Genomic DNA, 27,486 nt, shown 5'->3' with positions numbered 1-27,486 from the left:
TAATATATATATATGAATATATATTCATCAATGAGGAAGTGTGGCGTTTAATACCATACTTACTTTTCTACAAGACTGGACCAGTTGAAAGGTCTAATAGATCACATCCATTTCTCTTCAGTTGGTGGCAGTAGTGCTCCACAAATGGCTACAATCCGCCAATAAAACAAGTCAACGACGACGAAGAAGAAGAAGACCTCGCGAGGTTTCACTTGACTTGAATGTAAGGCGGGACAGCTGAGTGAAGCTAAACAGCGTTAGATAGTCAGGAGTTAGGTAAGCAATGTTTATCTCTGTAATAAACATGTTTGTCCTCAATTAAGCTTCGTTTGTTTGACATCTTCGGCAAAACCGCCTCGTTTAGAAAGAGCCGTAACACCCCCGGTGCGAACTTAGCTCATTTAAAACAGTTAACGTTAATGTGACAGTTTGCTAACATTAGCTAACCCAGCTGACTGTTTTAGCTCGGCTTCCAGATGGATTCTACGGAAGACTTGTCTGCTCGGATCCTGCTGAAAAATGTTCTCCACACCGAGCTACCTAGGACTCCTGTTACCCGCAGGTGATTCCGTTGCACTTTTACCTCCATAATATTGGGAAAGAAACTATTAACCAATAGCGTTGTGTCAAATTTTGTTTGCTAAACTTCACGTTAGCGTTGCAGGGCTTGGTAACTAACGAAACACTAAGCAACGTTACACTGTGCTACTTTAGCTAGTTGTTTGACATGTAACTAAGGGCTGTGCTGAAACGTTAGTTATGTTACACAGGTATTTCTCAGCTTGAATTAAATCCAGTGAGCAAACATTATACAAAATGCATTCCTTGTACATGTTCGTCTGACCTAATATTAGTCCTCACACAGAGTGAGGTGGATGTTTTATGCCAAGTATAGCCATAGTAGGATCTGTTTCAGCTACTTACACATCACTCAGTGATTGTAAGTCCACTGTTTAGTAAAGTATGAAATCTAATTTCTCTTTAGTTCCTCCCAAACACAAAGCTCCAGCAGTGGGACCCGGCGCAGCGACAGGCTGAGTAGGAAGGATGCTGGTGCCCAAACCCCACAACAGATCCTAAGAAGGAGCCTGAAACATAAGATCCGCGAGGTCAGGAAGATAAGCTGAGTGCTGAGTGATAAGCTTGCAATTGGTGAATTTGTTGAGTTTCTTAATGTCCATCCATCCACCTTCCTTCCAGAGTGCTTCCAGGATATCCCTGCCCCAAAGTAAGAGAAGGACCATCTCAGTTGTGTCCAGAAAGACAAACACACCTGCCCCAGCAACAGCCTCGCTCCTGTGTGATGATGGCGTCACTCCAAGGCACCTACTCAGGAACATCTTGCGTACAGGTGTGCTTGGGCTTGGCCTGCATGTATTCTCAAGTGTTTTTAGTTGTTGTCCTTTAACCGTGCCTCTTTCTCATGTGGTTCAGAGCCTGAGACGTCCCTCTTGGTTCAGGAGAAAGTTGTGTCGAAGAAGCCACACCTGCCTTCAGCCAACTCCAGCATGAGCAGCAACAGTTCTAGGTAGGCTATGTGTGTGACAGGGATGCCATGCTCAGGATGGTGGGAAAAGCTATCTATCTATCTATCTATCTATCTATCTATGAAATTGTAATAAAGGTAGTAGGAGATTTTGTAGTACTGTTAGGCCTTAGCAATATCCACCTCTACCTACAGTCTTTGCGGCAATATTGTCTGTTTGCATGCAACTGCTCATAATGGCTAAATTATTTGGTCCATGTTTAACAGGTTTATATTTACTTGACTTCTAGCGCTGGGCTGTCAGGGCTGGATCTGCCTGATGTAACTGTAGCCAACCCGGCCAGCACTGTAAAAGGACTGAGCAGGAAGAGACCACGTCGGAGCCTGAATGTAACCGCGTTTGAGAAACGGCTTAAACACGGCAATGGTAAGGTTAAAGCCACTACTGATGTGATTGGACTCTGGAATAGGTGTGTACAGGACCCTAAGAATGTTTTTTGTTGTTATTGTAAATTCATATATTTACAGTTGGGCTGGAGTGTTTTCAGAGAGCTCACACAGCCAAACAGATGTTTTGGGTTCAAAAGGTTCACAGACAAATGGTGTTTAGTAAAATGAAGGCTGTTTCAGTGAACAGTCATCATCTGTGTTTTGTTGACTAGCCCTTGGGTGCTTCTGCTTGCAGATGTTGAAAAGGAGGGTGAAGAATCAGCGGATGACCTTTCCTCACTGTCATCCAGTTTGTCAAGGTAAATGGCTTATAGGGGTTTCTTACTTGACTGCATTGTCTTTTACTTGTCTCTGATCAAGCATTTAGCTCTTCAGTGTCTTCAATGTCTTTACTTGGAAAAGCTTTTTTTTTTTTTTCTGATTTTACAACAATTAGATCATTGGCTGTTCACAATGTCAGGAAGTGAATATGATGGTGTACAGCCTATCCAATTTGTTTTGCAGTTCTGCCACACTAAGTCTGAAAACGCCCTTTATGGACATTCGAACTGAGAAAAGGGGTCTTCAAAGAAGGGTTCCAAACCGCCGAATAATCGGCGTGGAAGAATTTGGCGCTGGTGTGCATAAAAGGCAGATGGGTCATGATCCTGGTAAGTGAACTACTTAGTGGAATGAAGTTCTTCCTCTTGCCTTCATCTTTTCTAGGGCTGGGCGATATGGTTGAAATCAATATCATGATAATCATAAGGATTTTTCTCTATCAATATATATCACGATATGGTTCATGTATGCAAAATCACGTTAAATAATCAAATTAATGTTCATCTCATTGAACCGAATGGTAATGTTAGGTGTGGTGTCAATCAAAACTGAAATATTCAAATAATATTCCTAGCATACCTCATATTATCAGAGTTTTTAAGTAAAATTTGCTTGTCATCATCAATTTAGACAGCAGAAATGTGTGTCACGAAATTAAAATATCTTCATATCATCACGATATGATTCCACTGAAAGACGATAAACGATAATATTGAATTATCGCCCAGCCCTAATCTTTTCCCTTTTTGTTCTGTTTTTAAAGGTATACAAGTCACTGGGAGCACCGATTACTTGCTTTTAAAATGAAGATTTGTCTTATGAATAGACAATGCTAAAAAATACCCTGCTGCTTCCTGACCAGTCTGTAATTGTAGATTTTAAATTCCAGCTCAGCTACATTACAGAGCAGGTGGAAGGGGGTAGTGTATCACATTACAGATCGGGAGGAACAAACAGTATAGGATGTGTTGAAACAATTGGGTTGGCTGTCTTTGATTTCATCACTAACATTCTCAGTTTTTCCTCTATGGTTTTCCTCCTGCTTGCTCTCTCTCAGGGGCGGTGGAGCAGGTTCACAATATGACGGCCCAGTCTGAGGGTTTCACCCTGCACCTGAGCAACCTCAGTGAACCTGATATCACCACTGACATCATCAACCATAACACAGCCCTCTATGCCCAGCCTGATGCCATGCATTCCAACTTTTCCATCGTTGCAATGCACGACAAACCCACGGTCATGGCGTCTCAGATTCAGAGAGATATGAGAGAGGTGGAGGAAGTGGAGCAGAGACAGTTGGTTAGAGAGGAATCAGCTGCTGGATTTCCAACTGAAGAGGAGCCTGTGGCTGAATCTCAATCTGAGGAAGAGGAGCCTGCGGCTGAATCTCAATCTGAGAAAGAGGAGCCTGCGGCTGATTCTCAAATTGATGAAGAGGGTGCTGCGGCCAAGTCTCAGTCTGAGGAAGAGGAGGGTGCAGCTGAATCTCAAACTGATGAGGAGGACACTGCGACCAAGTCTCAATCTGAGGAAGAGGAGGGTGCGGCTGAATCTCAAACTGAGGAAGAGGATGCTGCGGCCAAGTCTCAGTCTGAGGAAGAGGAGGGTGCAGCTGAATCTCAAACTGATGAGGAGGATGCTGCGGCCAATTCTCAATCTGAAGAACAGGAAGGTGCAACTGAATCTCAAACTGATGAGGAGGATGCTGCGGCTAAGTCTCAATCTGAGGAAGAGGAAGGTGTGGCTGAGTCTCAAATTGAAGAGGATGCTGTGGCCACTGAACCACAAACTGAGGAGCTTGTTGAATCTCAGACTGAAGAAGAGGATGATGGGAAGCAGGAAGCCGAAGACGTTGAGCAGCCGCATGATGCGGAGCACATCAGTCGAAGGGCTCATCGCTCTGAGGCTGGACTCATTATGCCTGCTACAGGACCCAGAGCCACAGAGGCTGGTAAGCATGTCAACAAATATTATCTCTCACTGTATTTGTCATTGTCAGCTGACTATTAGGCAACATGACACAAAAAAGTGAAACAAAAGTGACATAAGCTATCCCAATTGCATGGCAAGGTATTAAAAGTGAGATTTCTTATTTAACAACTAAGTCATTTCTTTGCGTGTAGATTCCAAAAGACACAGCGATGGTGATTTCCACACCAGCCTGGACATGGGAATCAGTGAGAGCAGTCCACCTGAAGTTGGGATCCCTGACTCGGCCTCATCCTCACCCCAAGGAAATGTCCAGGAAGACGCTAGTAGAGCAGAGGCCAGCCCTGGGATTGAAAAAGAGAACTCCATTCTTCTTCTGGCCGATGATGCGGAGGACAGCGTTCACCTCGGTGGTACTTCTCCTGAACAGGATGCCGCTCAGGGCCCTGCAGACCAGGAAGAGGAGTGGGAGGATGAGGGAGATAGTGATCAGAGTGAAGGTCAGTCTTTCTTCCGTACAATTTTTTTTTGTTATGGGAAAAGAGTGGAATGACTGATTATTCTATTTTCTAAATTCTTTAGAGCTCTCCATGAAGACTCCTGCATTTGTCAGAGAGAAAAGGTTTTTTTCCCCCCGTGATCCTCTGACTTCACCTACTGATCTTAAAAATATTCAGGCCAGGCAAGTCACACTCCATGTTGCACTGGAACATGTAAACCTTGTACTCTCAAAATATCATCTTCTTAGGAACTGAGGAATTGTTTCTTACTGACGACCCTGCATTTTTTGACATTTAACAATACCCTTTGAAATGGTTTGACTTGGTCCCAGGGTGATAAAATATGTTGTACACATGGTGGAGAATGTCAGATGTAATTTGTTTCTGTGGAAAACAATATAACAATTAGGTCATGGTACTTTAACTGTTTAAAACTGTAGAAAATAGAAAAATGTTTGATTACATATTTTTGTTAATTATCTATCCTACTCTATGGTGTTCACAAATTGTTCTAATATCTATTATGCCACCAGTGCTGCAACTGAAGGTTTAGCTCCAGCTAAACCTAAGAGAGTGACCGCAGTGAAGACAAGGCCAGCCAAGAAGGAACCAGGCCTTCCCAAGAGCTACCTTATGGGCGTGTTCAAGCACTTTGCCAAGACAAAGGTCTCTCCTGATGTGTACCCTGTCCTGAAAGAGATGTAAGCAACTATGTCTATAGAGGTGTTGAGACTAAACATTTCTTACCTAGTTAAGCAACAAGTTTATATTTGCAGTTGAGCCACTTGACTAACTGAAAAGTAGTGAATTAATTACATAACTTGGCTTGTTAGAAAACCTTCTATCAACAGGATTTACACTGAATGCTCTGTTCCATTGATTGTCCATAAAGATGGCAGCCTCCTGGATTGATATCATTTGTAACTACCAACCCATGGCACAGTGCTATGTACACACTGGGTTTCCACAATAGAACAAATCTCTGTTGACATGGGAATGCTTTTTTCGTTTTGCACTGTAACATGGTGAAGACGTCATGGATTTCACTACGTTTATTCACCTGGTTCATTGTATTGTGGAGAATACTGATGTATGTCATTGGTTAACAGAATGGATAAGTTCTTTGACCGACTGGCGGAGGACTTGGAGGCGTATGCTACACATGCAAAGAGGAAAACCATTGATGTTGAGGATGTTGAACTTCTGTTGAAAAGGTAGGTGTTTGTGTATGCGTGCAGTTTAAGTGGATAATCATTGAATTTCAGTGTTCAAAGATGTTTTTCATATGCTTTTTATTTCATATGTTTTTTCATTCAGTGTGCATTTGTGATCATTCATCTCTATCCCCTATAGCCAGAACAAGGAACCTGTAAAGCGCAGAGTTGCCCATTGGTTACCTATGGTGTCACACTGATGTACAATTCCTTTAAAAAGCAGTTGGAAACGGGGGTATTAGGGGAGAAAAAGAGGAGCACCAAGAGGGATTTACTGTTTTAAAAACAAACTTTTCAAAACTTCAAACATACAGTACATTGTATGAGGCCATAAAGCTAATCTTCTATTTACAGTAAATCGAGTGACTCCACAATCTAAAATTACATTGATGCTTCTTTCTCTGCTTTCTAACTTTTACTTATGTTGCAATTAGTAAATGGTCACAAATACTGATTGGCAGGTCCTAGGTCACTGAAATAATGTGAATGCGTGAATATCATGATATTCCCATTTAACAATGCATTATACATGCAAGATTCTTTTAATTCAAACGTAATTTACACACCTAAGTTAATGTAGAAGACTGGATTTGCAATGATGGCCTATCAGGGCACAAACATTGCAAATTATACAAATACAAAAAACACCTGACATTTTTCATTACAGTTAACTTGCTTTGTGTGTTTTCACACTCTCCAGACAGGGTTATGTGAATGACAAGGTGCCGGTTCAAGTGCTGATTGAGAAATATCTCCCTATGGAGTATCGCAAGCTCCTGATCCCCATTGCAACCAGTGGAAATGTTGTCATCCCCAAACAGAGGAGATGAGACGCTTCACACATCTACATTTTTTGCCGTTTGGTTGTCGATCTCTTGGTATGGACTTCTACAGATTTTAATTACATTGTGCATTTTATTGGACAAGTGACGTCTCCACTTTTAAGGCTGTTTAATTTCCTGGAAATGTAAATCAAGTCATCCTGAATACTGTAAATATTTTCTAACATTCTTTACCAGGTGATCAGTTTTATTTGTCTGAAAAGAAGTTTGTGTGGCTTTACTTATTTATGTATCATATGTGTTACCCATTAAAAGAGAGAAGCACCCTAGTATCCTTACAACTTTCATCACAGCATTGGCTTGATCATAATCTGTTGATAGCAGCATCATCTTTTTGTCATTACTATATAAGATTGCATGGATAGTATGCCTCAACTTTCTTACTTCATTTATGATTTCATTGTGACACTTTCTTCTCTGATAACCTGCAACCAGGAAGATGTGCAAATTTCTAAAATAATGAGAGAAATCTTGAAATAAAATTTGGTAAATAAGTTCTTACATGTTTCTCTGTGCTTCACCGGTAGCCATTGAAGATGTACAGTAATACATTTTAAACTGCAAACCTGCCGCTTTGGCAGGTGGCTCCACTGACCCACATGAGTGATTTTAAGTGTTCTTCAATCTAGATTGTCTGTCGTTCTTTGGAAACAGTCAGGTGATGATGGATGTCATTTGATTTTCCCTCTTACTAAACTATGCAGTCTCAACCCACTATGTTGTACTTGCCACACAATTCTAAGGAGGAAGCCTGGCAGACGATATGAATAAGGCTGACTGATGAGCAATGAAAGAATATGTTACTGTTGACACTTAGAAGAGTCTAGTTAATTTGGGGATTCCTCTTGACAGTTTTTCTCAATTAATTGGGCAGCTTTATCCCAACTAAGATCGATGCTCTCAAAATGGTTAACTCAGCTGTCCAAACTGTTTTCATTGTATTTCATGAAATTAGTGTTTCTATAAAAGCAGAAGTTTTAATGCTACAGCACCATAATGACTGACCAAACTGTTTTCTTTAGAGACTGACCAAACTGTTTTCCCTAGAGACTGACCAAACTGTTTTCATTGTATTTCATGAAATTAGTGTTTCTATAAAAGCAGAAGTTTTAATGCTACAGCACCATAATGACTGACCAAACTGTTTTCCCTAGAGACTGACCAAACTGTTTTCTTTAGAGGCCGACCAAACTGTTTTCTTTAGGATTGTGGAACTATGTGGCAGCCAAACCAATAATGCATTAAATTGATGAAGTTGGCTTCAGTCTAACAAAAAAAAAGGAGCATGAGGAATGTAATTACCCCTGTCAGTGGCTCTGGTCAATGTGGAGCCAACGCTAGAATGGGGTAGTGTGCCATAATTTTGTTTTGGGCCCCTGCAATGTGGCAAGATTCAGTTTTCTTGGATTGTGTCAGTGATATTCTCATACCTCTTAAAGAGTCTGGGCCTGCAGGGACCAGAAGGCATGAGAGAGTTTGGGACATTGTGTGGTTCCATCATTCACCACTGGTACATAAGTGGTTTGAAACCCATCCTTGTGGGCTGATTTGCAAAATGAAAGTCTATTTAGGTGGCTGTGTTTACTGTTTGAACCTTAGTTTGGAGAGAAGTGCCGAATCGCTTGAGAAAAACTGTAGCATATACATTGTACTGTTACCTGCTTGGCCCAAGATATCCATTAGATGGCACTAAGTCATTATTTTGAACTGGTAACTGCAGTCTCAACCTTACACTGAGAAGAATCTGAGTTCTTGGTCCAAAGACAGATATTAGAAGTATATTAATGAAAACTCATTGCTCTGTTAGAGCCCATGTGGGAGATATAATCACTAAAAATAACGTTAGGTCGTGAACATTGGAGGTTGAACAAGTAGAGGAGTGGCCTTGAAGGTGAACTGATGAATGCAGAGATTAATTCCATCTACAGCTTAATTAAATACAACCTTATCAGTCTTTCAATGTGCTTTAATCTTGACACGCTGTAATTAAAGCACAGCAATAGCTCACCCACTCTGCTGATTATATTAAGATAAATTTGTTCGTCCATATTAACAACCTACAGACATGACACAGTTGGTTATTTACTCATTTGCAGTTGTGACAAACCACCTAAATTATTGGGTTTTGGGTTTTAAGTCCGTGGTCCGTGAAACGTCTGTATCACTCCAATACAACAGAGGGCGCTGTTGACAACACTGTCGAGATTTGCCAGTTCTCCAGCCAGCTAGCCTTCGAGCTAATAACAACAGAAGATCCCGGACAACTAACGTTATAATTTAACACACAGGTGAGTTTGGCGATAAATATAACAGAACGATGTGATGTATTGATCAAAGGGTTAAAATTATACGGTAATGGTTGCTATATCGTTTATGAAGTCGCAATTGTTGCTGCAGTTTCCCCGACCTTTTTGTTTGCCTCACCTCACGAAAAGGGCTAACTTGCTAGCACGATCGAGTTAGCTAGCTGCTAACGTCAGTTATTCTGGGTTGTTTATGTAACGTTAGCCAATGCTGTCTTTATAAGCAATTCCACCATGCCCAAATCAAAGGGCGAGTGCAGTCCAAAGTGAGATGGCCATGTCAACTATCTGGATGTTTGTTGGAAAGAGTTATCTACCAGCTGGCCCAAGCTTAACTAACTAGATGCCACTGTCACCGACTAGCATTAGCTGTAAGGTCTGTGTTTCAGTTTCCAATATCCCAAACTGCTAAGTAGTAGTAACATGGTGGGTAGACTCAAGTTTTAAACGTGTCTACAGTTTACACAGTATAAACAGTAAGCCGCAGTCAACCTGGAACAAGAGGCAGATACGTCTGAGCTTTATGGTGGGCCTTCATCATACTTATTCCACTAAAACCATTAACTTTGCTGTAATGGTTAAGTTAACGGTAATCTTATATGGAAGAGCATGGAGTGCTGATGTCATGAAGAGATGAATGCAGATATGTATCACGTTTTCCTGTGTAATGTTTAACCACACTGTCCATAAAGAAGCTTATCAGACTATAAGCTGTCATGACAGGGCCAGCAGACCAGTCTGGATCAGATAGGCTAGTAGACCAGTAGCCTACTACAGCATTGAGTCATTAGAAATCCTTAGGTAGCAGGGACTGACTGAATGTGACCCAAAGGAAGTGGACAGTGTCATCGTATCCACTCAGTACTGGCGCATCAGCACGTGCACAGTTGCATGTTTTCCTTTCTTGGATTGGAAAGAGACCAGACATCACAGCAGAGGGCCATTACTTTCTTACTGACATTAGGTGCTGTGTATCTCTCATGCAGCCACATGTCTGCAGTTTGTTATTGTTGCTGTTTTCATGTGATGTTGGGCACTTCTTACATCACTGTGTAATTGTAGATGTAATGTAGCAGTAAATATATAAAGATAGATTTGTCTTTTTGCTCACTGGTGTGCTCAGAGCACTAAATTCTGCAGGAGGCTTAATGTAAGTTGCTGAATAGTATTTTTTTCCAGCAGTTCTTCCCACCCATCACATGATGCTCCATTACAATTTAGCTTGGAAATTTTTAAGGATTTTTGAATTGCCATCTTTGTCATATAACAAACTCCTATACCATTTGAATGCACGGTTGTTAAAATCTGTTTTTTGTTTGCGGTCATTATGAGTTGTGTTAAAATTAACTCCCATCCTATTCACTTAAAAAGAGCTTGCTTTTGCTACATGTTGAACAACATCCAACAAAATGAAAGATTGACAACACAGATTAAACTGATTTACTTGAGTCAGGTAGCTGGAATTCAAATTGTGTTGGCTATTTGTTATGGAATCAATTTTTGTAATTCAAATAGCAGTTTCCAGCTGAGTTCTAACTCTGTGGACATAAATGTGTATGATTGGCTAAAGCAATGCTATTGTCATTGTACAGAGATGTGTGATACATCTGGGTCATTACCTGTGTGATAATGCACATTATACCTGAGATGAATAGAAAGCAAAACCCACCACTCTTTTGGGACTTCCTGAATTTGGAATCTTGCCTGAATAGACAACAGACAGATAGTGTCTGTGTTTGTGGTTTGATTGGTATATAGCTCACTAGGGCTGGGTATCATTTAGGACCTCATGATATGATTCCATTTTGATACTATATTACAAATATGATTAGGAATTTGCAGACAAGCTATACTATACATCTTTTTAGTATTATGATACGTGATTATGTGGATTATTGATATGGATTAGGGGACAAATTGATGCAAAAAGTGATTTTAATATTTCCATTCCTCTTTATTGGGCAAATTACATGTAAACAATGCTTTTGTATGATGTAGTGAACTGAAAGATCTTGTAATATATAAATATACACACTGAAAATGCACAACTCTTTGTGAGTTTTACTTAAATATGCACACTTGTAAACAAGATCAGTTTCATCAGATCTCACTGCAGGCTGTTGGAAATTTCTAAAGTTGTGAACAGTTCAACTTAACAGAGTATGTAGGCAGCTGACAGTTTATGACAACCACAACAACAAGGATGAAACAGTACTGGTACAAAAGTTGGTAGCAGTTGTTTTTCTGGTCGTAGTCGGTATGGAACCCGTTGGCTGTTTTGTGGAGTTTCTGGAAAGTTTTTGAGGGCTGGATTTAATTACCATTTGCTGATATTGGAAACTGGTCATTATGTAAACAAAGTAGTTGTGTTTTCAAATTATCCACACAATATGCAGTTGAGGGAGCGCTTTTCCACAAAAGGGGGAATAGTGTGAGTGCAATCTAACCTTTTAGCTGAGGCCAGCGGCTAGTATAAGTCATTCTGTCAGTCCTCCAAAAAAACAAACTGTGGCACAAGTGCAGACTATGAGCCTGATGCTGTGTCACCTAGCTCGGTTGGTTAAAAACAGGTTTGCCAGGGCAGAGATCCTGGGTTCTAATCCTGAGTGAGTCAATTTAACGCCAAACTGGTTGCAGAGTATCACAAATTACATGCTTGTTTATTTTTTCAGTCCTTTGTGAGTGAATGCTAGCAGATTGAAATTTTAGCTGTTGTTACCTGACTTGTTTTTGCTCTTGATTACACCGCTCTTATTCTGAAAATGGCTGTTCTGCATCTCCTGTGTCTGCATTTCATTTAACTTTGTCTGCATTACTTTTTCCTAGCTTGGCTTACTTGCTCATTGTCTCATTCTGATCACAATGCAAGCCTGACCACTTGCCTATCTAGTTTTAAAGATCAGATAACAGTCAGAGCAAAATCAAATTTTTGTGCATCCAGACCTGTCACTCAGTGTGTCTTGGTGTGATTGAATGCTAATAGTTGCATTGAAATTATAACCGTAACCTATTTGAATCAAGTGCTGGTGTATCTGTTGTTACACACAACTCTGTTAACAATAGCATAATGCGTGCACCCCATCCCACCCCATTTGGTGAGACCTTTGCCATGGTCTTTCTGGAGAGGGCTTCTATCTTTGTTCAAGAAGGAACAAAAACTCACACACCTACAAATAATCAAAAATAAACTGAAAGGTTATCGTAAGTCAGTAAAGTTCCACTGCTCCTCACTTGGGCCTAAAACTCCTTTCTGAAGGTTTAATGACTAGACTAATGGCAGTGTGTTTCAGCCAGCAGGAGTGTCTGCCCTTGGAGGTCAAAATGTCAAGTGTAACATCTCGGTGCAGCTGGCCTGTTGGTAATGGTATCAACCAGAAGGTGACTGGAGACATTAGATATGCATTGAAGTACCTCCTCCCTTTCCTATCTTCCCCATAACCTCCCGTGCCTGGCGAGGTGAGGGGGGGTTTAGTGTGGAACTGCAGGCAAGAGGTCAAGGCTGGGTGCTAATGCTTTTTTGCCCTGTCAAATCCCCTTCAATGGAATTGTGGGTCTGCTCAAAGTCAGGGATGAGAGGGAGGCAAGCTGATCGCTGTAGCAAAATCAATAGTTCATACCGCTCTGAGATTGAGTTTTCAGGAAAGGAGGAGCACCATGAGCAAGGGCAGAATATGAAATCGCTCCCATAGAGGCCCAACGCGCGCTGTGCAATCGATTCCCGGTCCCTGTACCAATTATAGTTTTAAGGTTTGTCCGTGGCTTACTGCAGTCCTCAAAGACCAAGGCCTTGGAGATAGACATTGTGTTCACTGACACTTAGACAAGGGTTGCAATTTTTTCATTCCCCCTGGAAATTGCCACCTGAAATGCCTCCATACTTTCACTCTTTAATTTAGAGCAGAGATTGATTTTTTTTTTCTTTTTTAAATGGCAATTCATCCCCAATTTATTGTGGTTGCAAAAAATAATTAACTACCATCTGACCTCTTATATAGATAGGCCTATACAGTGCATTTTAATTGTAATTTCAGAGGTGTGATTAATCAGGTATGTTCAGGATTTCAGTTTTTTGGACATACAGCTCAGATTCTATTGCCTACTCCTCTTTTCCGGCTTTTCTTCTGTTGTTTCCTGCTTTCATTGTGTTGTCTTGCTCTCGTCCCTGAAAGCTAGGTTCAGATGAGTCCACTTAGTGCTCAGTTTCTGGGCAAGTCAAGAGTTAGTCTACCCTTGTAACATTTTAATTTCAGTCAAGTTTCCTGATATCATAGCATGACCTATCCATGGGGTGTACAAGATACTCATAAGGTTGCTGAACCATGAGAATCAGTTTGATTATTTAGTTGATGTTGTTTTAATAGTTGACCGTTGAACGAGACCTAGACTGTATTGATTGTAAGTAGCAAACACTGCTGTCAAGGTCCGTCTGGTTTGTCTTTACAGGATCAATATGGTAAAGTCAAAATGCTTGGAGCTTCCCGAGGTCTACTTCTCAGTAAGAGTGTTATGATCAAAAGCTTCATAGTGATTTGTGTTTCTCAGATTTGGAAATTAGGCTATTATTTCTAATTTGTCTCTCTCCCCTTGAATAGTTTGACGGGTTTCAAGGGGCAAAAAAAGAAGATCAGCCCTTATCTCATGTTTTTTTAAATCCTTATTTGTGTGTAGTCAGGTAATTGATTGTCCTCAACTTACTGCATGCTATTGAAAACTTCACACATCCATATGCTTAGGGCCCAAGCATAATATACGTATATACGCTTATCTGATCATGTCTTATCATAAAATAGATATTATGGTAAAGTTAGCTTTGGAAAGTCTTTGGAGCTCTGGAAGTTCTCCTGGTGATCTTTTTGTTTTGAGAATGAGGTGTCCCAGATAATAGATCCTCCACACGTTAGGTGAACATTGCACTTTTGCAGTTAGCATAGGCTGTAATTGATTGCAAGTCATGTGAGGGCAGAGAGAAAATGGTAAAGGTGTGAATTTGGAAAAAGAAAACAAACAGTTTAAAGCAGTAATTGCATAGTTTCCCCCCTTCTTGGACGTTTTAGCTCTAATGGCTGCTATGTCTTCAGCTCCTCTGCTCTTATTGACCACCTGTCCTTGAATCTGATCTTGATTTCTCGCTCATGCCTCTTTTTGATTTTCTTTTGTCTCCATCTCTCCTCCTTTTGTTGCAATTATGGCACTATCTCTTTCGATTGTTCCACAGACTAGAGGCTCATCTTTCGTTCTCCATCTGTTTTTCCATTTGGCTTCTCTTTCACTTTACTTTTCATTTTCTTCCCCTGTGGCTCCCTTCCTTTATCCTCATCATCTCACTCCATCTTGCCAGTTGCCACTGTTAAAGAATCAAGAAGATCGGCTGGTTCTTCATTCATTGGATTTTCTGAAGACAGCCTTTGGAACTAGGCCGAACCAAGCTCCTGATATTGATTGCTTTGTGTGTTGGCCAGACTCCCATAATTTAAGTGAAGCAGTGAATAACTTCCACTGCACAAGAGCTTTTTCTCATAGTTCAATGAGGCCGGATTAAGATAAATATCTGGACTTGAAACAGGACAGGGTCATGTCCATGCTGAGTTGCTGACTTAATAGTGTTGCACAATTTGTACAGATTTTTCAGCGGCACATTAATGCTATGAACATCCTGTTCCACCTCATCCCAAAGGTGCTCTATTGGGTTGAGATGTGGGGACTGTGCAGGCCATTGGAGTAAACTAAGTCAGTGTCAAGTTCCTAGAACCATCTTGAGACATTTGTGTATTGTCCTGCTGGAAGAATATTGTGTGGCATTCAAAAATGTTCAGTTGATACAAAGGGACCTAAAGTGTGTTAAGAAAACACTTGCCACACCATTTCACCTCTGGCTTGTGCCACCTCATCTGAATCCACATTGTCTTCATCTTCTTGTTCATAGCTGACAGCAATGGAAGCCGACATAGTCTCCTACTGCTATTTGATAAATTGTGTCTTCCAAGTTGCCCTTCTGCTAGGGATGCACCAATATAGAGATACGGATACAATGTTTTTCCACCCATATCAGCTTCTTAGAACAAATACAGTCACAAAAATGGCAATTCCATAATTGGCCAAATATCAGCAGTAAAAATAATATCGGACCTATACCGATATCGGCTGGTACCGATAGTCTGCCGATATATTGGTGCATCCCTGCCTTTTCCACATCACTGTTGTACTGAGCTGTTATTTACATACTTGTGGCCCGCCTGTTAGCTTTAACAAGTCTTACTATTCTCCTCTGACCTTTCATCAAGGCGTTGTTGTCCACAGGGGCTGCCACAAAATGGGTGTTTTTGTTTATAGCACCGTTCTCAGTAAACTAGACAATGTAGTGTGTGACAATCCGAGGAGAGCAGCCATTTCTGAAATGCTGGAACCAGCATGTCTGGCACCAACAATCATACCATTTTTGGTTACAAGTTACTAAAATTATGTGTCTTGTCAATTCTAGTGTGGATCAGTAATTGAGCCTCTTGACCCTGCATGCATGCATGCTTTATATTTATGCTTTATTTATATGTGACTCACTGTCTGGAGGAGCAAGCCGTTATGTAATCAGGGAGCAGTACCTAATAAAAAGGATACTGAGACTTTAAGCCCAATTTAGTGCAGATGGTTGGCATAGCTAATCTTGTTGTGTGAGGGATTAAGGATTCAGTCTGGGCCATGGACAATATTTCAAATTCAGAAATCTGTTTGTTGTTTGGTGTGACATGCTTTCCGTTTTCAGTCTTTTAAAATCCGTCTGTAGGTAGCATTACTGTCAGTGTAGCACCGGCCTGCAATACAATCATCAGGAGCAGAAAGCTCAGCTCAGCTCACCGCCGTCAGAATTTATCGCCGTGCCTTTTGACCTAAATTGAATTCATGGATGAAGAAATAAAGGCAATAAAGGCTCTTTGTGCGCACGCATGTGTGTGTGAGAAAGATAGTGATGGGGGAAAAGATTGTCGAAATGGAGAAAGATGATGGAAATGGTGGAAAAGATTGGCCACAGATTGAGTGTATGAGGGGGCAGAAAGAGACAGACTAGTATTATATATGAGTGATTGGGGGAAATCCAGTGCATCGTTTAGCTACTGACCTTGCTGCAAGATGAAAAGGGCTCATAAATCTGGAATTGTGTCGAGACAGTGTCCAGCACTGGGTCATTTGTCCTTGTCCAGTAATAAAGGTGTAGAAACGGGGGCAATACAGTACCTGTAAACCTCTGTCAGATGAGTTAGCAATGACACTGAACTGTGTGTCTTATAGTCCCTGGCACATCTCTTGTATTGGCATTACTTACTTGCAGGCTGCCCCCTCAAACCCTGCTGTTCCCCCTCTCAACTGGTTTCAAACGATGGGCCTGCAGCACTGGGGGGCATACATGGGTTTGACAGGTAGGCCTACTTTCCCCTCCACTAGGCTGTAGAGATCTTGTTGGACAAGTTTTGAACAGTCTTGGAGTCGCACCTAGGCTTCAGTTTCTATCCTTTTGTTTTTTTTTGCAGTTTTTGGATCTTGTATCAGTACTGTCTGTATTCAACTTTTTCTTTTGGTTCTTCTAAATTAGTGCGTCACTGGGTGTCCATTGTTCCTTCTACAGCAAACCCTCAATGATTTTCTGTGGCCATACACACACACACACACACACACCACCTTAAAAACTCATTAAATTACTACATCTCCGATTTCCGCACCATGAAATACACTGGTGTTTTTGTGTGTGTGTGTGCATGTGCCTTTCAGAAGTCTGTGCATGGCGGACCTGTATGTGACTTGACAGTGTTTCAAGAGCCTCAGAATTGGTCAGTGGCTCCAATCCCCACCACAGTCCTAGGAGACTGCTCTCCACCTTGTTTATTTACAGTTCATTTTGAGACTTAATTGCCAGCGCAGCGGCTATTGATCCTAGAACAGGCATGGGCCATCGATCTCCTGCCGTCCCCCAATGGGTCAGGGACAATTCATCTAGCCCCAACCCAGCAGACCGCACTAGCAGGCAATGTGGGCACACTCTGTCACACTCGCTGTTAGCCAAGATGAATTAAATGATATTGAGTCTTAACTAGATTAATGAGAGATACAGCGCCTGTGTCTTGAATCACAATGAGCTGTTTTTTGTTTTAAGAGTAGTTCTCTGTGAGGGTGTATCATTGCTTACCCATCTGTTAGTGCGAAAAATGAGCTAGGCTAAACTGGTATTCTCAAGGAACTTCCAAGGAGACACAATTCAAATATCTAGTCTGGTCAATTAATCATGTTCACATTGTCTATCTTTCTAGGGGGCAAACTGCTTCCATCTGGCGTTTGCTGATGCAGGTGGATGTTGGGAGTGAACATTGACGTGTGGAAGCGTGTGGAAGTGACGGATCCTCCTCCTCGCCCTATTGCCCCCCACACCTGCTGTCACGCTGGCAATGTCAAGAGTCCCGAGTCCCCCTCCCCCGGCGGAAATGTCCAGCGGGCCCGTGGCCGAGAGCTGGTGCTACACACAGGTAAAGTGTGAACTTGTAATCACTCATGCTAGTTGGTTGTCAACAGGCTAGGAAACTAACTCTTCCATTCACATGACGCAGTGGCTGGTATACACTTTTTTTCCAGCAAGTTAGATACATAGTTTCGTAGAACAGTACGGTACCAGAAATTTCCCAACCTGGATTTTGTAACGTTGTCTGGAATTAAGAATAAATCAGGTATTCCAAATTTTTATTGAATATTCTTTTCCTTCTTTGTTCACCCACCAGATCAAAGTGGTGAAGTTCTCCTACATGTGGACCATCAACAACTTCAGCTTCTGTCGTGAGGAGATGGGCGAAGTCATCAAGAGCTCCACCTTCTCCTCTGGGGCCAATGACAAGCTGAAATGGTGGGTGGGCAAGAGAGCTGCTTTGTTTCTGCATATTCCAGTATGTGGTATTTGCAATCTTACTGTACTGTACAACAAGTGGACTGTTTATAAATGTCTAGAGAATCCCACGAAAACATCTTAAGAATTACTGAACTTAAGTCTACCTCCAACTTTAAACCCTTCATTTTTATATCAAGCAAACAATTCAACAGTAATATCCTGTTAAGTAGCGGGTAACGGGTGAGGAGAACCTGAGCTTTGCTGTTGTGAATGCTCATTGAGATCATCACAAGCAGACATCGTGGAAATTGGCTTCCAGAGAGAAAAGTGAATGACTTGCATGATTCCTCTCAGCACAGGGCAGTGAAAACGAGGAGGGGAGATATACCTCCAGATATAACTACCATGTCAGCTTCAAAACATCATCCAAACAGATTGTGTATTTTATCTGACTACTTAGATTGCTACCTGACATGTACATTGTATAAACAAATAACAGCCATGCTACACTGGATCCATCAGGTGTTAGCCATCGCGTGTACGCTGTCTTTAAAGTTGATCCCTGCTACAATGGCTGCGTTCAATGGCGGAATTGACAGCACATTGTTTCTATTGGCATACTATATGGTTATTTAGTATATAGCCTACATTCAGATAGACTTTCTGGTGATTTGGTTAATATAAAATAAATTAGATGTCCACCTATATAACAGCCAAGCACAACATATATGTGTAGTATTATCAGTTTTATGTTAGCTAACTAGCTAAATGTTATATAACCTGTTGCCCAGATTATGATGATTTACATAGAATGCATTAAAACAATATTACTTAAGGCAATGGATAATCAGAATGCCATTGATTTGTTGCACCGTGTGTAGCAGATGGCACTGAAAAGCGCTACCTTTGGTATAGCTTCTCTGTCACTTGTTTCTTTATTTTGCTGACAGGTTTGAGTTCTAAAGTATAGGTTACTATACTACAGATGATTATATAATGATAATGATTATTATTGGGGAGACCATGCCATTTTTTGACTGATGAAACCCAATTCAACAGTCCAAAATATGGATGTTGATTTTTTTTCTGCTGGTTCCCTTCTTTTGCATCTTTCTTTCTCCCACAGTGCCACGACTAGCCCCCCTCCCTCCCTTTGTGAGTGTGGCTGTTGCCTCTCATGTGGGAATAACTGTCAGAATGACATGATAGCTCAAAACGCCGACTTGAAAGTATTCATGGATTCAAACTCATTTGAAGTTTCACACTTATTTTGCACACATGGAGTTAGTGAGAGGCACATTTGAGTTTGGTTTACAGCAAACCAAATATTGCAGTGTCAACCACAAACAAACCATATGTTGTTGTGTCCTGCCATTGCATTTTATTTTATCTCTGTCTAGTCTATCTGTCTTCTGTTAATTTACTGCCACTTTCCCAGTTTAATGTACACTGTCACTTTCACAGTTATTCTATTTGGATGCTTTACATTATATAAGATCTAATTAGCACTTTTCCTTGTGTCTTTTGGTTTTCTTGGTGGAATGTAGGGTTGTCAAAAGTATTGATTTTTCTTGAAGTATTGGTTCAGGACTTTAGAAACAATATCAATATCCAGTGCGCCATACATTTGATACCAGTTGAGGAAAGAAAAGATGGGAAACAGGAGACTGTATTCGACAGCGTGTTCAGACGCACACAGGCACACAGTCTCTCACACGCACAGCCCACATGGAGCAGCTCCGCCTCCCCCCTCTCACTCGCTCTTTGCTCTCACATTCTCTGTGCCATCTTTAGCGTCACATTGAATCATTTTGTCAGGCATGATGGCATGTGTAGCGGAGTCTCTGACCAGCAGAGGGTCAAGGCTGACAGAAGACCACTTTGATACACTAGTGTTTCTTTTGATGAATCTTGCAAATGCAAAGAAATTAAAATATGTCTAACTTACTAATTGATATTGATGCATACACAGACACTCAAGCATAGTCTGTTTCTATGACTGTTTAAGTTCTTCTCTCTGTAACCTCTTCTGTTTTCACTTGAGTGACCGGCATTTTGTGCTCTGCTCTGTAGGAGTGAGCTATTTCTTCAACCTGACAGTGCTTTTGAGGCCTTTCTGATTTTAAATAATACAGTGTTGACAGTGTTTTTGTTGTACTTGTAACTTGTCGGTTTCTGTCTGTAATTTGTGTTCTTTATTGTTCTTATTTACTGCCTCAAATTACCTTGTTAGTTAATTATTGTTTAGTGGTCATAAAGAATGCAATAGTTATTGTTATGGGTAAGGAGTGGTGTGTTTATTTTGGCCGTGGTATTGAAAATGGTGAATGAATATCAACTTTTTTGCTGGTCAAAATAACTCTTCATGAATGCAGTTGTCTTCCCTGTATTGAATTGCTTCGCTTCATATGAAATTCGTCTAAGGAGTGATTCACAATATACTTCCTAATTAGTAAATACTTTGTTACCACTTCAAATCTTTCCCATCCACCACTTACGACTGCTCCTCCCTCCACCCCCACCCAACCTTAGGTGTTTGCGCGTGAATCCCAAGGGTCTGGATGAGGAGAGCAAAGACTATCTGTCTCTGTACCTGCTGCTGGTCAGCTGCCCCAAGGCTGAGGTGCGCGCCAAGTTCAAGTTCTCCATCCTCAATGCCAAGGGAGAGGAGACCAAAGCCATGGGTGAGTCAGCGGGCTAGCACTAGCTTCATTGTTGTGTCAAAGTGGCTAACATTAGCCAAGCTCTTGGCTACAGAGGCCATGTAAGAGTCATGTCCCTTGAAGCAAGATTTGAATTAGAGATATTTGGTTTTTCAAGATTAAATGATTGAAATCTTTTGCAACATCCCTTGGCTTTGAACTTAATTTCCATAGAATCATGTACAAAATGTTTTTAGTTGACTATTTTTTATTAGTTCACTACTTTCATTAGAATGCTCCTTTACTTGGGCTTGCCTATGGGTGTGTTACTCACACTTGTGTGTGTCCTTGTTGGTATGCAGAAAGCCAGAGAGCGTATCGGTTTGTCCAGGGGAAGGACTGGGGTTTCAAGAAGTTCATCCGCCGAGACTTTCTCTTAGACGAGGCCAACGGTCTTCTACCTGACGACAAGCTCACGCTCTTCTGTGAGGTAAAGTCTGCCTACTGCTGGTTAGGCTGAAGCCCTTTTGTGTTTTGCTATGTGTTTTCTCACCATGTTTTTCAACACTCACACTCATTCCAAACTACTCTCATTTCATAAGCTTTGTATCTATCCAACCTTTCTAATCATTATGATTCCTTATGACTTAACATATAAGACTAAATAAGCACTAAGATAAAGAAATACAGGTGCATTAGGCCTGTTTTGTTGGAATTGGGTGAGCAGGTTTTTGCGATAATCACTGTTGTTGCCATACAGTCTCAACTTTACATATTTGAGTTTTTTGTTCTAAATTATTAGATCATTTGAAAAAAGCGATGCCTAGTCTTACAAAAAAAAAATGTATTTCTTATGGTAGTAGGTAACTTATGAATTTTGGATGACAAAATTATATCACTTTTATAAATCCTCTGTATTTTAGATATATTGAATGCTGACCATCATCATCGTTTTTTGTTTTTTTTTCTCTAAAATACATATATAACATTTTGGAATACAACATGTCCTTTCTGTTGCCCAGGTGAGTGTGGTGCAGGACTCGGTCAACATATCTGGCCAGAACACTATGAACATGGTGAAGGTGCCGGACTGCCGGCTAGCAGATGAGCTGGGTGGCCTGTGGGAGAACTCGCGCTTCACCGACTGCTCCCTGTGTGTGGCTGGCCAGGAGTTCCAGGCCCACAAAGCCATCCTGGCAGGTACAGACAAGACGCAGACACACCCTGCGTATTCTCTTTGTTACCCCTCTGTTCCTCATGATTTATATGCTTGGCGTTTCTGTTTCTCACTGTGTTTCTCGCAATTTGTCACACAAGGACATTTTCACTTTTCCCAAATATCTTTTCATATTGTTCCTTTCAGCTCGTTCCCCTGTATTCAGCGCCATGTTTGAGCACGAGATGGAAGAGAGCAAAAAGGTGAGCCCAAGGTTCCAATCCTTTTTGTTTTATGCTCTTAGAAATAAATGTGTTTTGTTCCTCAATGGTTCGGCTGCTCAAAGGTTCACTGCTCTGTCGAGGGGTTAAAGTGAGTGAAGGATTGTGTGCTGTCAAATGGCTACACCACAAAACTATTTGGTGAAACTGAATGATGGCACACCTGAAATGAAATCGTCCTGCCGCACATGGGGGTCAGGATTCATCCTTCACTGACAAAGCTGCAGAAACAGAGAATTGCTTTTTTCATCTGCGCACTTGTGACTATAAGAAATGAAATTGCAGGAGATGCTACCTAAATTTTTTTTAAGACCAAGGCCATTTTAGATTTTTTTTTTCTTTTCGGCAAACTTTTTGAAAAAAAAACAGTTCACTCAGTAAAAGTGTTTTAAAGTGGAACACATTTATTTGTGCAAAGCAAAAGGGAGAATAAAGGGGAAAATACATTTGTAGTGGGCTAGTTAAATAATAAATGGTGGTTGATAACACCACATAATTCTTATGATTTTGATTCTGCCTCCTTAGAAACAGTGGTACAAGTTTGCTTTGTTTATTCACTGTGACTCCGTCTGTAACATATCATCAGTACAAATAGCTGCCACTTTTGAAGTGATGCAAAAACCAAAAACCTGATTAGAAGTGCCAGAGTGAGGAAATTGGAGAAACAGAGCAGCTTCGGTGGAATGCGTGTCATGGTGAAATGCTTGTAACTAACCTTCCTCTCCCCTGTCTGTCCCTGTCAGAACCGCGTGGAGATCAACGACGTGGAGCCTGAGGTATTCAAAGAGATGATGTGCTTCATTTACACAGACAAAGCTCCCAACCTGGACAAGATGGCTGACGACTTGCTGGCAGCAGCTGACAAGGTAATATAAGATTACAAAACTGCTACACCAATATATTTTGATATATTGAGACAGGGTGCTATTAACATTATCCACATATGCTGCCAGACAGTCAGTTACAACACCATGAAATGGAGAAATTAATATAAAGTCAAAATCAATTGATTATAGCTATTTTGCTTCGTGCATGCTGTCAGAAATTAAGAACAATGGTGGTCACAAGCCTCTGCCTACAGTTTATGGTGGGGGAGCTTGCAGATCTTAAAGGTTGTGATCCAGTGATTTATTGGGTATTTTGACGATACTCGAGCAGAAGCTTTAATGTCATTAATACCTTGAATTTAAACAACTGTGGACCAAACCATTCATGACTACAGATGTTGATATCGCATTCTGAGCTGTATTTAATGTGATGGGAGTTTTGTACGTATCATTTAGTAGGTAGTATGTCCTATCAGCTTTCAGACACACCCTCAGGCAGAGGTAATGACTGGATTGGGACCCACGATGTTACAAGTACATGACATGAACCTTAGCCTGCTGAGCCATCAGGCTGGCCACGAATCAGCTATTCACGCTGTGATGTCACACTGATCTCACTCCTCCATGACAACGAATGGGAGACTGATTTTGTGGACTTTGAGAAACCATGTTTCTCTAAAGTTTAGCATCCAAATGATCTTCATTTTATAGCAGAGCTATCAATTCAGAGCTTGTTTGTGTATTCACATCCCCAGAAAATCTTATTGGAGCTGCATGTTGGTGTGACATCACAGATGATGGGAGCCAGACTGACGTTTTACTGTCAATTTGAACTTTGAGAGACAATAGTGAATATATGCAAATACCATCTGAACTGTCATAGCAATACCACTTGAATGCTGAAATTCAGTGGTTTTCCTGTTCAAGAATGTATGTATTTACCCATATTTGATATACTCATACGTTCCCAAATGTGGATTTTAAAGACAATTCTTAAAGTGGTTGCTTAGGTATATTCCTCTTTTCTTCTTGTGTCCCCGCTCTCATTCAGTATGCTCTGGAGAGACTGAAGGTTATGTGTGAGGACGCCCTGTGCACCAGTCTGTCTGTGGAGAATGCTGCTGAGATCCTCATCCTGGCCGACCTGCACAGCGCCGACCAGCTCAAAACGCAGGCCGTCGACTTCATCAACTAGTGAGTTCACAGAGAGAGAGAGAGAGAGAGAGAGAGTGAGAGAGAGTGAAAGTGTGAGGAATTGGCAGTGTCCAACCCTTTTTACAGGCTCACAGATCCGCAACACCCACTGTACATTTTCTCTCTCTTTCCCTCTTTGTTGCCCCTGTTTCTCTCTTTATCCCTTACTCTCCATCCCTCACTGATAGTGGATGGTCACCTGTCATTTTGCTTATATGCTTTTCTTTCTTTTGTCCCTTTCTTCTTTATCTTGGCATCATTACTCTGGCCTCTCATTCTCCTCCTCCTGCCCCGTCTCTTGCCATCTCTCTATCGCACTTAATCATTTAATCTGACGTCTCCTTCGCGGAGTGGCCTGTCTGATATTATTAAATCCTGTCAAGGCGTTCAGAGGGATCAGGACAACCTGACTCTTTGCTGGGTCTGGTGTCACCGCTTGTGTTAACATGGATGAGTGGGTGATAATTATTCTCAACATGTGTGTCTGTGTCCCTGCCCACACATATTTCTTAACTATTTGAGTTTATTTTGTTTCCCTCCCTCAACTATACATTATTGTATAGTTGTATAATTACTGAATGTTTTTTTATATACTCAACACATTTTCCTAGTCTAATATTTGTACTTTCTCACTCTGTTTCTGTCTCTCGCTCCTTCTCACCTCCCCCTCTCTCTCTCCAGCCACGCTGCAGAGGTAATGGAGACGGCAGGCTGGAAGTCCATGGTAGCGTCCCATCCTCACCTGGTGGCCGAAGCGTACCGCTCCCTGGCCTCTGCCCAGTGCCCCTTCCTGGGACCCCCACGCAAGCGCCTCAAACAGTCCTAACAGCCACGCAGCAAGCATCTCCACACTTACACACACACAGATTTATCCCCCCTCGCACATGCAGGGACAACCTCTCCCCAAGCTGTTACTTACTTAACTACCTACAGCCCCCCCCGTTCTCCCCCTTCCTCTCTGTCCCATCCAAAACCTGCTGTAATTAGTCTCTTCTAAAGATGGAGGGAAAATGGAGGAGGAGGAGAAGACGGAGATGGAGGAGAGGGACAGATGGGCCCGCAAAGTGGATGTTTGTCGTTTACAAAAACCATGACACCCCCCTCTTTTCTCCTCGGCTCTGGCTTAGTGAGGTCTGACGTTGTGCTCCTTCCTGTGTGTGAAGACATGACCTAAATCCTTAGACGTCCTGCTAGTTCATGCCTGGGATGTGGAATCCGTGTGGGAGGAAGAACTGGACACATCAACCCAACAAGAGCCACTCGTTTGGAAATTCGGAGGCTTAGCGGATGAGAGCAGAGTAGCTAAATAAAGCAAAGTCTTTAACTGTCTAGCTTAGCATAAGGCTTCCCTTCGCTCTGTTTGTAGTGTTCGGAGCAGAACGGTCGGAGCAGTCCCCAAGCTAAAGGACAAATGGGCCTACGAGGGACTAAAGAAGAAGTGGGCCTATTAGTTACAAACTAGAAGCCCCAGAGAACGACAACCAAGGGCTAGTCAAAAAAAAAGTAGAGATGGGACAAAAACATCAAAAATAATTTTCCCAAAGAAAGTTGGGAAACATTGCACTAATGTCACAGGTCACCCCTTGTCAACCCCTACCAGCAGTGAAGTAGAAATACTGTAGGCAAGCACATACTGAAGCAAGCTTCATGGACAAAAGACCCAGTTGGACCACCAAGAACAAGTTCCCTTTAAGATGATTCACCTGCAAGTGACAGAAACAAAACATGTACTCCCATTTAGTATTTGCTTCATCTGCGTCTTTGTATTTTTCTTTTTTTTTTAAATAGCCGAAAAATACAGTGTAGAGAGGGGACAGAAAAGAGCAACGCACAATGGAATGTCATTCTTCTGGGAATTGTATTTTGTGTGTGGATCTGTCTTTGTAGCCCTTGGGAGAAAATGAAATCCCAAGGTGTCCATGGACAAACCAACCAGGAGACAACAAATGGAGAATACAATGTCAGGCAATGGTTACAAAGTGACATTAGGATTCAATCAGGCATAATGTTGATGTTCTTTTATGACAGATTTCTTATTTGTTTTTTCCTTTTTTTCATAGACATTTGTACAGACACCAGTGTTTTTGAAGCTGTGTAAACAAAACATTTTCAACCGTGAAATTGAAAAATGGACAGATGTTTTCTTTGCAGGCTTTAAGACTGACTGAAGGAAATGAAATTGAATGAACACGTTTTAATGTTCAGAACAGAGAGAATGTGAAAAAATGCACACCGAGGCAAACCACATCAGATACATTTGAACTTATCATTTTAACCTGGTGAAAAATGGTCATTGATAGAAGGAGCCATTGCTGTTTCTTTCCTGTAGATATTGCTGGTTATGAGAAGTGACACTTAGTTGTTGCCATTTTTTGTTCCCAAAGGAATAAACCACAACTATTTTGTATTGAATGCAATGCAAACTTCATTGTGTGGTTATTATATTTGTATGCTTTATGTGTGTTTATATTGGATTTATTATTTTTGAACTGTCCCATAAATCTACAACAGAGATTCCTCATTATGAAGGTGTATTGAGATGGCACCTGCACCTTAGAAAGATGGAAATTCATCCTTCAAGGAAAGAACAATGCTTAATCTGTTTGTCATGGTCTGCTACATGATTCATTGCATTTAGCCTAATGTAGTGTCCCTGAAGACTTATAAAAAGTTGCAGAACAGATTAGAACAAACAACTGCAAAGTTTGAGGTCTGGTTTAGCAGCCAGACCAGCTTTGAGATTATTGGGAAGAGGTACTGTATTTGGTACCTGCTGGTTTGTAACACAATCCAAGTTCACCCATTCCAGTTACTGAGCGGGTTTGGTCTTCCCGTTCATATGAAACCTGTTCAGTTTTCAGCAGCATAAACAACGCACCAAACAATGCACAACAACTAATTTTGGCAGCTCATTTATGTTAGAAATCACTGGTCCAGTTCCTAAATGTCTGCTGCAATACGCACAGAGAGCTCGAGAATGTCCTTTGCACTGCACTCATAAAAGCTTAATCTTTTAAGTGTCTTCACTGTGGCTTGTATTTTGGAACCTTCCAAAACACAAACTCCTTCCCCCTTGTCATATTAAGGACTTATTACATTTATTTACAGTTTTAAAAGGCTTCCCTCCTTCTGCATCACCCAGCTCTGTCTGCACTAAAGACAAGCTGTACAGAAGCACAGATAAGGTATGGAAGGTGCATTTTATTTCATAGGACACTGAGCCTCATTCGCCAAACTTTTCTTAAATTGTTCTTACATTTTTTGAGAAAAGCGCCTGCGACAACCCAACGTGGGAGTCATGAAACATGCGCAACCACTGGATTTTGTGCGTATCCTCAGGCATATCTGATAATGAATGCCAGTTGTTCGTAAATTGGATGCGTTCGCCATATATGGGCATCCCAAACCAATTAGCGGGGAGGGACGTGGACGAAGCATGGAGGAATCAACTTGCAAAATGTAAGTTCCCTGTCGTACGTGT

General features: G+C 41.3%; 2 protein-coding genes across 4 annotated transcripts; both read left to right on the top strand.

Moving 5' to 3' along the window:
* The first annotated feature begins 236 nt into the window (after nt 1-236).
* On the top strand, nt 237-7,110 carry cenpt (centromere protein T). 3 transcript variants are annotated; one of them, XM_071527703.1, is made up of 14 exons: nt 237-276; nt 465-562; nt 986-1,109; nt 1,201-1,351; nt 1,435-1,528; nt 1,777-1,913; nt 2,172-2,235; nt 2,441-2,586; nt 3,315-4,208; nt 4,381-4,686; nt 4,769-4,868; nt 5,220-5,387; nt 5,796-5,900; nt 6,601-7,110. In XM_071527703.1, exons 2-14 carry the CDS (start codon nt 477-479, stop codon nt 6,728-6,730), a joined length of 2,505 nt encoding a protein of 834 aa, XP_071383804.1. In that variant the 5' UTR covers nt 237-276; nt 465-476; the 3' UTR covers nt 6,731-7,110. The 3 variants fall into 3 exon arrangements, with proteins under 3 accessions (XP_071383804.1, XP_071383805.1, XP_071383803.1); XM_071527704.1 differs by having other exon boundaries at nt 252-562; nt 4,769-4,808; XM_071527702.1 differs by having other exon boundaries at nt 252-562.
* A 1,872-nt stretch (nt 7,111-8,982) lies between these two features.
* On the top strand, nt 8,983-26,397 carry spop (speckle type BTB/POZ protein). The gene is made up of 10 exons (XM_071527691.1): nt 8,983-9,030; nt 17,340-17,552; nt 17,802-17,923; nt 20,438-20,589; nt 20,910-21,037; nt 21,570-21,747; nt 21,911-21,966; nt 22,728-22,850; nt 23,863-24,005; nt 24,687-26,397. Exons 2-10 carry the CDS (start codon nt 17,475-17,477, stop codon nt 24,829-24,831), a joined length of 1,125 nt encoding a protein of 374 aa, XP_071383792.1. The 5' UTR covers nt 8,983-9,030; nt 17,340-17,474; the 3' UTR covers nt 24,832-26,397.
* The last annotated feature ends 1,089 nt before the right edge of the window (nt 26,398-27,486 follow it).

The sequence above is a fragment of the Centroberyx affinis genome, unplaced genomic scaffold (genome assembly GCF_046629955.1).
Source record: "Centroberyx affinis isolate AG114_WGS23_722 - 3 ecotype Tasmania unplaced genomic scaffold, CSIRO-AGI_Caff_v1 ptg001571l_1, whole genome shotgun sequence".
In the NCBI taxonomy this organism is placed as follows: domain Eukaryota; kingdom Metazoa; phylum Chordata; class Actinopteri; order Beryciformes; family Berycidae; genus Centroberyx; species Centroberyx affinis.
Note: the sequence above shows the minus strand (reverse complement) of the source record. Positions and strands in the feature narration are given on the sequence as shown.